The sequence below is a fragment of the Pristiophorus japonicus genome, chromosome 1 (assembly GCF_044704955.1).
Source record: "Pristiophorus japonicus isolate sPriJap1 chromosome 1, sPriJap1.hap1, whole genome shotgun sequence".
NCBI lineage: Eukaryota > Metazoa > Chordata > Chondrichthyes > Pristiophoridae > Pristiophorus > Pristiophorus japonicus.
Genome location: NC_091977.1, coordinates 397,313,345 through 397,328,224, shown reverse-complemented (window position 1 = coordinate 397,328,224; position 14,880 = coordinate 397,313,345). Strand labels below are relative to the sequence as shown.

At 40.8% G+C, this 14,880-nt stretch overlaps 1 protein-coding gene across 4 annotated transcripts in view; it reads left to right on the top strand.

The window, feature by feature from the left end:
- The window catches only part of LOC139274688 (centrosome and spindle pole-associated protein 1), a 355,670-nt gene extending 344,026 nt beyond the window's left edge, over positions 1-11,644 (top strand). For all 4 annotated transcript variants that reach the window (XM_070891381.1, XM_070891368.1, XM_070891373.1 and 1 more), the window contains 4 exons: positions 298-361; positions 450-559; positions 1,615-1,750; positions 10,995-11,644. In XM_070891381.1, the coding sequence (XP_070747482.1) occupies positions 298-361; positions 450-559; positions 1,615-1,750; positions 10,995-11,221 (537 nt within the window). In that variant the 3' untranslated portion in view covers positions 11,222-11,644. The remainder of the gene's footprint in view (positions 1-297; positions 362-449; positions 560-1,614; positions 1,751-10,994) is intronic.
- The last annotated feature ends 3,236 nt before the right edge of the window (positions 11,645-14,880 follow it).

Sequence of the window (14,880 nt, the reverse complement as noted above, 5' to 3'; positions counted from 1 at the left end):
AAAAATGTTTTTAATACAAATGGTTACAATTTAACTCCAAATGTGAAAAATCTTTTACTGCTGAGTTCCTTTTATAAGATAAAATGCTGAAAATGGCATTGTGAGTGTGTGTGTGCGTGTGTTGATTCAATATGCTGATGTGAATGCTGTGTATTGAGTAAGTATTGCACATTATTAAATGTTAGTTCCCTTGAAAAGATTTTAAGTGTATTTATAATTATTCATTCTATTGCACTTGTAATACTGCCTGCTATGTGTGTGTTTCCTATATTAATTTTGTGGAAATTACTTCAACAGACAAGGGATTCACACGAAGACTTGATGAAAAACTCTTTGCTTGAATCAGAAAGTGCCTTTATAGGTAAGTGCTACATTCCCAATCGTTGAAACACTTGCAAAGGCACACTTTCAGAACTGCTGTTAAATTCAATTTAACCTCTGTTAAACAGGAAGCCATGGAGAAACTTTCCCTTTTCTAGTGGATGTTGAAACAACATCGTCTGAACTACCTCCACGAGAGAGACTCCGCCGCAATAAAAGTAGACTGGATTTTGATTATGTATGCTGCCTATTGATTTTATTATTACTTTGTTTTATTTTGTTACTCTTTTCATTAATATAATTTTAAGTTGAATCTATTTTGCACAACAATTTCTGCAGGTTTGCTCTGAATTATTTCCCATGTATATTCATTTTTCAATTTGGTACAATTTTTGCAAAATATTTAAGTAAATAAAGACTCTTTTTAAAAACTTGAAAATAGAAAATAGGAAATCTTAGTGATTATTATAATGTATATTGTATATTTCTTATACATACTGAATTTTCTTTTTTGTATAATGTATATTTCTTATACATATTGAATTTTCCCTTGCAACTTATTTTCAAGTTTATATTGTACACACAAATGCAGGTACCTTCTTCACTTCAGTGCCAAGCAACTCATAAATAATTCTGTATTCTTGCTTTTTGTGAGGTTGTCTTCTGTATTCTCCCCAGTTTGCTGGTCTTCTCAAAACACATATTGTCTGTGAGAGATCAAGAACTGCTGCAAACTGGCTGCTTAGAAGTCAACAAGACTGAGATCCGGACTCAGTTGCATGGGCATCAAGCCTGTGTCCCCACTGATCTGTCGCAATAGATCGCTAGCTGACAAATTCCAGCCCCATTACAAACAGTTCACCTTTATATTATTTCAGTCCAAAAGAGCAAGAAATAATTAGCTTTATGCCACAAATCCTCTGGTGCAAAATGCAGGATGGTGGTTACTTTTTGTTGTTTTAGTGAATTTCTTTTGTATAAATGTTAGCGAGAACAGAGAATGATCTACATTCAGTTCCAAAAGAATTTTCAGTAGTGACATAGAAAATTAATATATTGTTATTATTGGTTATATTACTTTGTTTAGCAATCAACTTTAGCCTTTGTTAACAGCACTAAATACAGTGTTCTCTATTTCTCATTCTTTTACAGTTGATAACTTCGGACTCAGTTGATAGCTTTGTAGGTCTTTTCATGTTTGTAGTGATTGATAAGTAGTGCAGTGCTTTGCTGTATATATACGTGCTAATTGATAGCAAAATCTGATCATTGTTTCTGTTTAATCAATGAAAGGATGTTCGTCCTTTCATACAACCAGTACCACAATCGGACAGTATCTCTCTGCACTCTGTATCCAGTTTTAATGTGGATCAAGTAAGAGCCAGGAATGAACAACGTATGAAACGTTTGGATGATCTTCAGCATTCAGGTATACCTACAGATTCCATTTTATTTAAAATGGGAAAATATACTTTATATATTCTCACATAAGAATTGTAATTTCTTTAAATTTTGCAATGCACAAAGACATTACATAAAAAATGGGTGGGATTTTCTTCCTCTCCATGTCCCTGGTGACAATTGAGCTAGTTAAATCAGTGGCTAGCTGACCAATTTAAATGTTCATGTTTGTAGTGACTGATGAGCAATTGCGGCAGTTTGCTGTATGTACGTGTGCTAATTGATCCCAGGTTCATGATCCAATTTGTGGTGAGATAACTCATCTCTTTTGGGTTCGCAGTAAAAGCATCAGCCCTCTTGGATTAGTGAGGGAAAAATTAGTTAGGCTACCCACGACTGACCACGATCCAATAACTCCAGTTAGAGGTTTGCTATGAAGCTCCATGCCCTTAAAAAAAAACTATTGACCCATAGGGGACAATTTAAACCTAACTAACCCATCTGGAAATGGATAAGATTGGGTGCAGCACTGGTTTTACACCTACCTCAATTTTACTCTCCATTGAAGTCAAATTTTAAGCAATTTTTTTTTCATCAGGTTCCTTTTGAAAATTGGATATATCTTATTTTGTGACTTTAAAAAAAGTGATATCACATTCATAACTTGTATATAAAAAATTGTATTTACCCTACATTTAATTAATGCCTTCCTCATGTCATAATTAGCTGTCAAAGCATTAGATCTATAACTATTGTGTACTTGAACACATTCTTTGATGACTTAGCTTTTTAGGGTTTCACTAAACTTGATTTAGGGTCTTTCTCTCATTAGTTATTTCTAATATAGAGTAAGCTTGAGATGCAACTCAGTGTTCATGACTGCTTAAAAGTATACTGAGTTAGACTTGTTAATGGTGGTCTTTTCTCAAACACCACACTCAAAAGCACAGTGGGAACTTTGACATGAAAATGTGTGAACTTTTACAAGAGTTTCCTTAAACAATGTGCTCAGTATTGATTATGCTAACTTGTCGCAGTATACTTATAAATACTGTGAAGCAGTAAAATGTGGAATATATTGAAAATATGATTTTTAGTTTACAGTTACATTTGTACATGTTTCTAAAATGGGTGAATGGAATCAGAATTCAACGGTGGGAATGTATTGGGAAGTACACGTATGAAAGATCTGGATGTGAAATTGTACTTTTATTTGAAGGAAAAGGAAACCCTTCCTCACACCAACTATGCTGAACTAGGTAATGCTAGAAAAATGCTCAAATTCTCCAACCTGCTAGGAGGAATCCTTATTTCTGTTCATTTTAAAGACTTTCCTTGCACCAGTGAGATACTCTATTGACACCCAATACAAGTGCATTAAGCAAGCAGCTGTCAAAGGAATCCCATACAAAGCAATTTGAGATGAGCCCAAATGCCAATGAGGAAGTGCCTGATGTGGGCCCTTTTGCCCTCTCCTCCAAAGAGCTTCAGTTGAGCCCACACTGCTTTTCTATTGCATTCTTTATCCCTGGTATAATTGATGCCAGCAGTGACTCTGGCATAAGGGAAGTTCTATTTTGGTGTACAATTCTGCAGAGATCTACAGGAAACCGGTTGAGCCGCATAGACATAAGAACATAAGAAATAGGAGCAGGAGTAGGCCACCTGGCCGCTCGAGCCTGCTCCGCCATTTAATAAGATCATGGCTGATCCGTTCATGGACTCCGCTCCACTTCCCTGCCCGCTCCCCATAATCTTTTATTCCCTTATCGCTCAAAAATCTGTTATCTCCGCCTTAAATATATTCAGTGACCCAGCCTCCATCGCTCTCTGGGGCAGTGAATTCCATAGATTTACAACCCTGAGAGAAGAAACTCCTCTGCATTTCAATTTTAAATGGGCAGCCCCTTATTCTGAGATTATGTCCCCTAGTTTTAGTTTCCCCTATGAGTGGAAATATCCTCTCTGCATCAACCTTGTCGAGCCCCCTCATTATCTTATATGTTTCGATAAGATCACCTCTCATTCTTCTGAACTCCAATGAGTAGAGGCCCAACCTACTCAACCTATCTTCATAAGTCAACCCCCTCATCTCCTGAATCAACCTAGTGAACCTTCTCTGAACAGCCTCCAATGCAAGTATATCCTTCCTTAAATACGGAGACCAAAACTGTACGCAGTACTCCAGGTGTGGCCTCACCAATACCCTGTACAGTTGTAGCACGACTTCCCTGCTTTTATACTCTATCCCCCTTGCAATAAAGGCCAACATTCCATTTGCCTTCCTGATTACTTGCTGTACCTGCATACAAACTTTTGTGTTTCATGCACAAGGACCCCCAGTCCCTCTGCACTGCAGCACTTTGCAATTTTTCTCCATTTAAATTATGATTTGCTTTTCTATTTTTTCTGCCAAAGTGGATAACCTCACATTTTCCCACATTATACTCCATTTGCCAAATTTTTGCCCATACACTTAGCCTGTCTATATCCCTTTGCAGAATTTTTGTATTTTCCTCACAATTTGCTTTCCCACCCATCTTTGTATCATCAGCAAACTTGGCTACATTACACTCGGTCCCTTCATTCAAGTCATTAATATAAATTGTAAATAGTTGAGGCCCCAGCACCGATCCCTGCGGCAACCCACTAATTAGTGTTTGCCAGCCGGCAAATGACTCATTTATCCTAATTCTCTGTTTTCTGTTATTTAGCCAATCCTCTATCCATGCTAATATATTACCCCCAACCCCGTGAACTTTTGTCTTGTGCAGTAACCTTTTATGTGGCACCTTATCGAATGCCTTCTCGAAATCCAATTACACCACATCACTGGTCAGCTCTTATCCACCCTGCTCATTACATCCTCAAAGAACTCCAGCTAATTTGTCAAACATGATTTCCCCTTCATAAAACCATGTGGACTCTGCTTGATTGAATTATGCTTTTCCAAATGTCCCGCTACTGCTTCCTTAATAATGGACTCCAACATTTTCCCAACGATAGATGTTAGGCTAACTGTTCTATAGTTTCCTGCTTTTTTGTCTGCCTCCTTTTTTAAATAGGCCTGTTACATTTGCAGATTTCTAATCCACTGGGACATAGAAACATAGAAAATAGATGCAGGCATAGGCCATTCGGCCCTTCGAGCCTGCACCACCATTCAATATGATCATCGCTGATCATGCAACTTCAGTACCCCATTCCTGCTTTCTCTCCATACTCCTTGATCATTTTAGCCGTAAGGGCCACATCTAATTCCCTTTTGAATATATCTAACGAACTGGCCTCAACAACTTACTGTGGTAGAGAATTCCACAGGTTAACAATTCTCTGAGTGAAGCAGTTTCTCCTTATCTCGGTCCTAAATGGCTTACCCCTTATCCTTAGACTATGACCCCTGGTTCTGGACTCCCTCAACATCAGGAACATTCTTCCTGCATTTAATCTGTCCAATCCCGTTAGAATTTTATATGTTTCTATGAGATCCCCTCTCATTCTTCTAAATTCCAGTGAATATAAGTCTAGTTGATCCAGTCTTTCTTCATATGTCAGTCCTGCCATCCCGGGAATCAGTCTGGTGAACCTTTGCTGCACTCCCTCAATAGCAAGAATATCCTTCCTCAGATTAGGAGACCAAAACTGCACATAATACTCAAGGTGTGGTCTCACCAAGGCCCTGTACAACTGCAGTAAGACCTCCCTGCTCCTATACTCAAATCCCCTTGCTATGAAGGCCAGCATGTCATTTGCTTTCTTTACTACCTGCATGCCTACCTTCAATGACTGATGTACCATAACACCCAGGTCTCGTTGCACCTCCCCTTTTACTAATCTGCAAAAACAGATAATAATCTGCCTTCCTGTTTTTGCCACCAAAGTAGATAACCTCACACTTATCCACATTATACTGCATCTGCCATGCATTTGCCCATTCACCTAACCTGTCCAAGTACCCCTGCAGCTTCCTAGCAGGGACCTATCAAAAGCCTCGCTAAAATCCATATATACTACATCAATCACACTGCGCTCATCGACCCTCCTTGTTACCTCCTCAAAAATCTTGATCAAGTTAGTCAGACACGACCTTCCCTTAACAAATCCATGCTGACTGTTATTGATTGATCTGTGTTTTTCTAAATGAAGATTTATCCTGTCCCTCAGAAATTTTTCCAGTAATTTTCCCACCACTGACAGTAGGCTGACTGGCCTGTAATTACTTGGTTTATCCCTCTCTCCCTTTTTCAACAATGATACAACGTTAGAGGTTCTCCAGTCCTCTGGTAGCCAGAGAGGATTAGACAATGATGGTCACTGAAAGAGGGAGGGGAAGAAAGAACAAAAGGGAAGTTCTGTGATCGACTGGAAGACAGGAGAGATTGGAGAGACAAAAGGGATGATGGCCCAAATTCAAATGGTAATGCCAGGAGTTAGAAAAATATTGGTCAAGATAGGGTGTGAATGGTGGGATAATGACCAACTGCCATTAGAGACAAGGAGAAAAAAAGAAAGAAACAGGCTCTGGGCAGGTAGGGTGGGGGGAAGGGTGCCAAAGATTGGCAGCGGTTACACTTCCTCTCATTATATTTATTTCATCTAATATTTCACGCTCCTCCGAGTTCAGTGTCTGCATTGTCCCTATTTTGTGAAAACAGACCACGTCTTCCCCCTCCCCACACACATTACCTTCATGGTCTCTAATAGGCCCTACTCTTTCTCTAGTTATTCTCTTGCTCTATATGTATTTATAAAACATCTTTGGGTTTTTCGTGATTTTACTTGCCAATATTTTTTCATGCCCTCTCTTTGCTATCCTAAAGTCCAAATACACCACATCCACTAATTCTCCCTTAACCACTCTACTAGTTACATCCTCAAAAAACTCTATAAGATTTGTCATGCATGATTTCCCTTTCATAAATCCATGCTGACTTGGACTGATCCTGTCACTGCTTTCCAAATGTGCTGTTATTACATCTTTAATAATTGATTCCAGGCTAACTGGTCTATAATTCCCTGTTTTCTCTCTCCCTCCTTTTTTAAAAAGTAGGGTTACATTAGCTACCCTCCAATCCATAGGAACGGAACCAGAGTCCATGGAATGTTGGAAAATAACCACCAATGCATCTACTATTTCCAGGACCACTTCCTTAAGTACTCTGGGATGCAGACTATCAGGCCCTGGGGATTTATCGGCAGTCAGTCCCTTCAATTTCCCTAACACCATTTCCTGACTAATAAGGATTTCCCTCAGTTCCCCCTCCTCGCTAGACCCTCAGTCCCCTAGTATTTTCGGGAAGTTATTCGTGTCTTCCTTAGTGAAGACAGAACCAATGTATTTGTTCAATTGATCTGCCATTTCCTTGTTCCCCATTATGAATTCACCTGATTCTGACTGCAAGGGACCGACATTAGTCTTCACTAATCTTTTTCTCTTCACATATCTATAGAAGCTTTTGCAGTCAGTGTTTATGTTCCCTGCAAGCTTACTCTCATACTCTATTTTCCCCCTCCTAATTAAACCCAGAGTCCTCCTCTGCTGAATTCTAAATTTCTCCCAATCCTCAGGTTTGCTGCTTTTTCTGGCCAATTTATATGCCTCTTCCTTGGATTTAACACTTTCCCTAATTTCCCTTGATAGCCACGGTTGAGCCACCTTCCCTTTTTTATTCTTACGCCACACAGGGATGTAGTTCATCCATGTGATATTTAAATGTCTGTCATTGCCTATCCACCATCAACCCTTTAAGTATCATTCTCCAGTCTATCTTAGCCAATTCACATCTCATACCGTCGAAGCTTCCTTTCTTTAAGTTCAGGACCCTAGTCTCTGAATTAATTGTGTCACTCTCCATCTTAATGAAGAATTATACCATATTATGGTCACTCTTCCCCAAGGGGGCCCCACATGACCAGATTGCTAATTAATCCTATCTCGTTATGCAAGACCTAGTCTAGGATGGCCTGCTGTCTCTAATTGGTTCCTCCACATATTGGTCTAGAAAACCATCCCTTAAACATTCCAGGAAATCCTCCTCCACAGTATTGCTACCAGTTTGGTTAGCCCAATCAATATGCAGATTAAAGTCACCCATGATGACTGCTGTACCTTTATTGCACGCGTCTCTAATTTCCTGTTTGATGCCATCCCCAACCTCCCTACTACTGTTTGGTGGGCTGTACACAACTCCCACTAACGTTTTCTGCCCTTTGGTGTTTCGCAGCTCTTCCCATTTAGATTCCACATCATCCAAGCTAATGTCCTTCCTTACTATTGCGTTAATCTCCTCTTTAACCGTAACGCTACCCCACCTCCTTTTCCTTCCTGTCTGTCCTTCCTGAATATTGAATACCCCTGGATGTTGAGTTCCCAGCCTTGGTTACCTTGGAGCCATGTCTCCGTAATCCCAATTACATCATATCCATTAACAGCTATCTGCACAGTCAATTCATCCACCTTATTACGAATGCTCCTTGCATTGAGACTCGGAGCCTTCAGGCTTGTTTTTTTAACACTCTTTGTCCTTTTAGAATTATGTTGTAATGTGGCCCTTTTTGATTTTTGCCCTTGATTTCTCTGCCCTCCACTCTTGCTTTTCTCCTTCCTACCCTTTGCTTTTGCCCCCTTTTTACTTCCCTCTGCCTCCCTGCTTAGATTCCCATCCCCCTGCCTTTTTAGTTTAAACCCTTCCCAACAGCACGAGCAAACACTCCATCTAGGACATCGGTTCCGCCCAGGTGCAGACCATCCAGTTTGTACTGGTCCCACCTCCCCCAGAACCGGTTCCAATGTCCCAGGAATTTGAATCCCTTCCCCTTGCACCATTCCTCAAGCCACGTATTCATCTGAGCTATCCTGCAATTCCTACTCTGCCTAGCACGTGGCACTGGTAGCAATCCTGAGATTACTACCTTTTGAGGTCCTACTTTTAATTTAACTCCTAGCTCCCTAAATTCAGCTTGTAGGACCTCATCCTGTTTTTTTTACCTATATCGTTGGTACCTATATGCACCATGACAGCTGGCTGTTCACCCTCCCCCTCCAGAATGCGCTGCAGCCGCTCCGAGACATCCTTAACCCTTGCACCAGGGAGGCAACTTACCATCCTGGAGTCTCATTTGTGGCCGCAGAACCGCCTATCTATTCTCCTTACATTAGAATCCCCTATCACTATAGCTCTTTTTCCTGCCCTCCTGTGCAGCAAAGCCAGCCCTGGTGCCATGGACTTGGCTGCTGTTGCCTTCCCCTGATGAGCCATCTCCCCTAACAGTACCCAGAGTGGTGTATCTGTTTTGGAGGGAGATGATCGCAGGGGACCCCTGCACTACCTTCCTACTCCTGCTCTGCCTGATGGTCACCCATTCACTATCTGGCTGTGTAACCTTACCTGCGGTGTGACCAACTCACTAAACGATGCTCCAGAGTGAATCCATGCGCAGCTCCAGTGCCGCAATGCGGTCTGTCAGGAGCTGCAGCTGGATACACTTCCTGCACATGTAGTTGTCAGGGACGCTGGTTTCCCACATAACACAGGAGGAGCATGACACGGGTCTGGGCTCTCCTGCCATGGCTTAACCCTTAAATTAACCTAATTGATAACAACGCCAAAGGTTTCTTATTGATCAGAAAAGAAAAAGATTAAATACTCACTAATCCACCATCCAATCACTTTACTTCTTTGTTTACCTTCTGCCCCTGCACCAGCTAGCTTCTCACGCCTTCGGGGCCCCCTTTTATGGGCCTCGTTGCTCCCAACCTGCTCCACTCCTCCGACTCCCGCTCTTTTTAAACTGCCCGCTCCTCCGACTCTCCGATCCTCGTCAGAAGTGAATCCCCTGAATTACTCGCCTACCTCCTTGGATTCCTGGCCTCCCGAACTCACGGACTTCTGCTCTCGGACTCTCCCTCTCTCGGACCTCCCGAACTCGCGGACTCTCCCCCTCTCCAGGGAATTTTGGTAGATCACAACCAATGCATCCATTATCTCCGCAGCCACTTCTTTTAAGACCCCAGGATGTAAGGCATTAGGTCCAGGGGACTTGTCCGCCTTTAGTCCCATTATTTTACCGAGTACTATTTCATCAGTGGTCGTGATTGTATTAAGTTCCTCCCTCCCTATAGCCCCTTGATTATTCGCTATTGGGATGTTTTTAGTGTCTTCTACCGTGAAGATCGATACAAAATATTTGTTCAACGCCTCTGCCATTTCCCTGTTCTCCATTATTAATTCCCCAGTCTCATCCTCTAGGGAACCAACATTTACTTTAGCCACTCTTTTCCTTTTTATGTACCTGTAGAAACTCTTATCGGTTTTTATATTCCGTGCTAGTTTACTTTCATAATCTATCTTCCCTCTCTCTCATTTTTTTTTAGTCGTTATTTGCTGGTTTTTAAAAGTTTCCTAATCTTGGCCACATTGTATGTCCTTGTTTTCAATTTAATACCATCCCTTATTTCCTTCTCATTGGGATATATTTTTGTTGCAAGTTACGAAATATCTCCTGAAATGTCTGCCACTGCTCATCAACCGTCCCATACTTTTTAATCTATTTTCCCAGTCCATTTTAGCCAACTCTGCCTTCATGCCTTCATAGACATGACACGGATGCCAGGCTCCCTGAATTTCAATTAGAATTAGCATTTTCTATCTAGTAGATTTTAAAACTATTTTAAAATTACATAGATTTAGAAGAATGAGAGAGGACCTCATAGAAACATATAACATTCTGACGGGATTGGACAGGTTAGATGCAGGAAGAATGTTCCCAATGTTGGCGAAGTCCAGAACCAGGGGTCACAGTCCAAGGATAAGGGGTAAGCCATTTAGGACTGAGATGAGGAGAAACTTCTTCACTCAGAGAATTCCACAGGTTCACAATTCTCTACCACAGAAAGTTGTTGAGGTCAGTTCATTAGATAAATTCAAAAGGGAGTTAGATATGGCCCTTATGGCAAAAGGGATCAAGGGGTATGGAGAGAAAGCAGGAATGGAGTACTGAAGTTGCATGATCAGCCATGCCATGATCGTATTTGAATGGTGGTGCAGGCTTGAAGGCCCGAATGGCCTACTCCTGCACCTATTTTCTATATGGGAGGGAGGAGGAAGTCCTTTATGCTGATGCTGTGCTGCCATTCTTTTATTTTGCCTCTTTGGCCATTTCACTAAATAACAACAATTAATTAGAATTCTTATTTGAAATGAAATTACTGAAATCTGTGGGAAAGGTTTGATTATTATACTATTGAGTTGACTTTTAGCTTTCACTGCCAGGTAATAACATTACAGTGGAAGATGATGACATTCTGAGCCAGTTCATTTCAAAAGATAAGGAAAGACCGAGCTCTGTTGAAACAGTGGCTACTGAGGTATGGCTACGACCAGGAACATCAGAAACTTTAAAGAGGTTTATGTCTGATCATACACAACTTGACTGTGGACCTACAGCCAACACATCAGCCTTCAAGGAGAGGCAAGGCCATTCTACAGCACATGACTGAAATGGCTGGGAAAATTAGATATGTGCCTTTAGTAGGAAAAATTGTTTAATTGCAGATTCTTGATGCACTTTGTTATTTAGGTAGTTACATTCAGGATGTTGTATATGAATGTTTTTCTCTGCTAACCAGCATGTGGCCTTGAATAAACAAAATACAAAAAAAACATAAATTATCTTATGCAATACTGAAGTGTGCTCAATAGTAAGATTTCATATGGATCGTTATTTCACAAAGTTACACTGGAAAATGTCAAAACAAATTTTGGTTACTGTACCAGGCACTAACCAGTGCTGATGGATGATTGTACTATTTATGCACCATTATTCCGTTTTTCATTCCTGCATTTTTCCTTAATTTATGTTGGTAATCACATTTCTTATAATGGTGTGTGAAAAACTTAATAAAATTCTATTTTTAAGTGTATGCCATATGTATTTTTTAAAAGCAAATATCATGAAATATTAGTTTCAGTTGCCACTTGTTGTAAAGTATATTAAAGTGTAATACAATTGTATTATTATACAATCTTTCATATTGAGAAGGAATAAGTATTCTAATTTCCCCTCCTGCTAATAATCCTGAGTTCATGCCCCCTTGTTACCAGCTAGCCAAGCAGCAGAAATAATTATTTACTATTTAACTTCAAAATCTTTGAAAAATCCAATAAACCTCTATTAGGTCCTCCCTCATTACATAAGGCACAGAACCTAACCAGTACATGCATTTATTCTCCACTCGAGCCTCCTGACTTACCTCATCTAAATCTATCAGCATAACCCTCTATTCTCTTCAATTAGGTCCGCGCTGTTCCTCCACTCTATTAGTCAGTATGTAGCAAGCCCAACATGGGAGGGGGCGGTCTTGGACTTAGTTTTGGGGAATGAAGCTGGGCAGGTTGTAGGGGTATTAGTGGGGGAGCATTTGGGTACCAGTGACCATAATTCAGTCAGATTCAAGTTGGTTAAGGACAAGAAAAGGCCTGGAATAAAAGCTAATTTTGCTAAGTTAAGGAATAATTTGGCCAGAGTGGACTGGAAACAGCTACTTGTGGGTAAATCAGTGTCAGAACAGTGGGAGGCATTCAAGGAGGAGATCCGGAAGGTTCAGGCCAAACATGTGTCCTTAAAGAAAAAGGCTGGGAAAAATAATTCTAGAGCCCCTTGGATGGCTAGGGACTTACAGGGGAGGATTAAGAAAAAAAGGGACGCTTATGTCACATATCAACTGCAAAATACTTTAGAATCTTTAGAGGAGTATTGAAAGTTAAGAGGCAAAATTTAAAAGGATATTAGGAATGCTGAGAGAGAGCACGAGAAATTCTTGGCTAGTAAATTAAGGGAAACCCTAAGATGTTCCATAAATATATTAAAAGAGTAAGAGGGTAACTAAAGAAAGGGTAGGGCCTATTAGAGACCATGAGGGTAATCTTTGTGTGGAGGCGGAAGATGTTGGCAAGGTTCTTAATGAATACTTTGCATTTGTTTTCACAAAGGAAACACTGCTATCGAGGAGGAGTGTGATATTCTGGATGAAATAAATATGAGAGGAAGTATTAAAGGGTTTAGTAGCTTTGAAAGTAGATATGTTCCCAGGCCCGGATGAAATGATCCCAGGCTGTTGAGCGAAGTAAATGAGGAACTAGCAGAGGCCTTGACCATCATTTTCCAGTCCTCTTTGGATATGGGCATGGTGCTGGAGGATTGGAGGACTGCTAATGCAGTACCCTTGTTTAAGAAGGGAAAAAGAGATAGGCCGAGTAATTACAGGCCTGTCAGCCTAATCTCATGGGTGGGAAAATTATTGGAAAAAATCTGCATTTGGATAGGCAAGGATTAATGCGGGACAATCAGCACGGATTTGTTAAGGGAAGATCGTGTTTGACTAACCTGATTGAATTTTTTGAGGAGGTAACTGATAGTCTGTCTAAATGCAGCCTGTTTGAATTCTCTGTGAAAATTCACAGACCCCCAAGTCAAGGCTGCTACATGCAGTTCAGCATGTTGCATTAAGTCATCAATCAACTTGACATTTTAGGACCCTTGGGTAGCGAGCCAATTAAAAGGTTAAAAAAGACTATTAATTGAGCCAATAAGGTCAAAGGCGGCGAGTTCTTTTCTGTAAATTGATCCAGGTATAAGTACAGCCATTTTGACCATGTGGTCTCAGAAGGACAAAGACCTGGCTCAAAGCCAAGAAGCTTCTTGTTGCTCTCTGCCAGAAATACAATCGGAGTTCGTATTTCATTGGAAATTAAGAGATCTAACAATTTTGGCGTCACGAACACGATCGCTGAGCAAAGAAACTGAATTTTGGACATTGGACCTACATACTGAGGTAAGTACACCTCTTTTTAAAAGTCCTCAGTCAAAAGTCTAAATTCGCCTCTCCTATGCGATTCCGAAAGCCTCTGGTTTGCGAACCCTCAGGTTGGTAGTCGCCTCGAGTCCCATAGATGTCTAAACTTCGGCGGTGTGTTAGTTAATTAATCACCGACCTATTGATCGGCTAGAAAGCCGACGACTCGAGACCCCAGTAAAGAAATCAGTATTATGGCAGCAGGAGATAAGAGCAAAGAATTGCCTACAACTGTTAAAGGTGGGCAAGCACCACCTGAAGTTTCGCTAGATTTAATTCTCGAACAGTTGAAAGAATACATAGAGAAACAATTCAACTTATCTAAAACCTGTATTAAGATCGAACAAAAGTACGGAACCTCCAAAGGACAATGGCCCTTGGACGAGATTAAAAGGGTCTGGGGAAAAACGACCCGTATGAAAAATAAAGAGCGAACTAGATGGTCCCTAGCGGTTATGGGCCAGATTCGAAAGCGGAATGAAATTATAATGCGTTCCCAACATGATCGAGAACTGACCAGTACAAAGGATCAATTGCAAGCAGTTTGTGCGCAGCTGCAACAGAAAAAGCTTGAACTTGAAAATCTGGAAGCGGAAGTTAAAGATCTTAAAAGTGAAATTAAAGAATGGAAAAAATCATTAGGTTAAGAGACAGTAATAGGAAAAGGAAAATGTATTGGTCAATTCCCAGGGTACCCATGTTTGGATAAATTAAAAGCGCAAACCCGAAGACACGACCGAGGAATAGATACGGATTCTGAATCCTCTGACGATACAGGGTCGGAAGATGAAGAATTAGGGGTGCGCTTTGCCCCGTTTAAAAAAAGACGAGTTGTAGTCAAATCAGAAGAGACTGCGGATGAGGGCGGAACCAAAAAAATGAGGAAAAGGGTGTATGCAGAATACTTAGTTCATGATCCGGCAGACCCAGAGAAAATTGATAAATGGTCCAAGGAATTGCCCAATCCAAAGAAAGGGGGAGTAAAAACGTGGGACCAATTGGACCGCTTAAGAAATATATATCAACTTCATCCCCGGGACGGAGTGCAAATTTTGACCATAATGGTGCCAAAAACACACGGAAGAAAATTGCACGACAAGGTAGAAGCAGCTTTGGGACAGAATGAGCAAGAATTAGATGCAGGATGGGAAGCGATTAAACACTGGCTGCAAGCCTTCAGTCCAGCTAAGACAGACTGGGGAAAAATTGCAGCCTGCCAACAGAAAGGAACAGAGGAGGTCCTGGAGTATGACGAGCTGTTTAGATGCACGTGGCTAGAACATTCGGGTATAAATAATACGGAT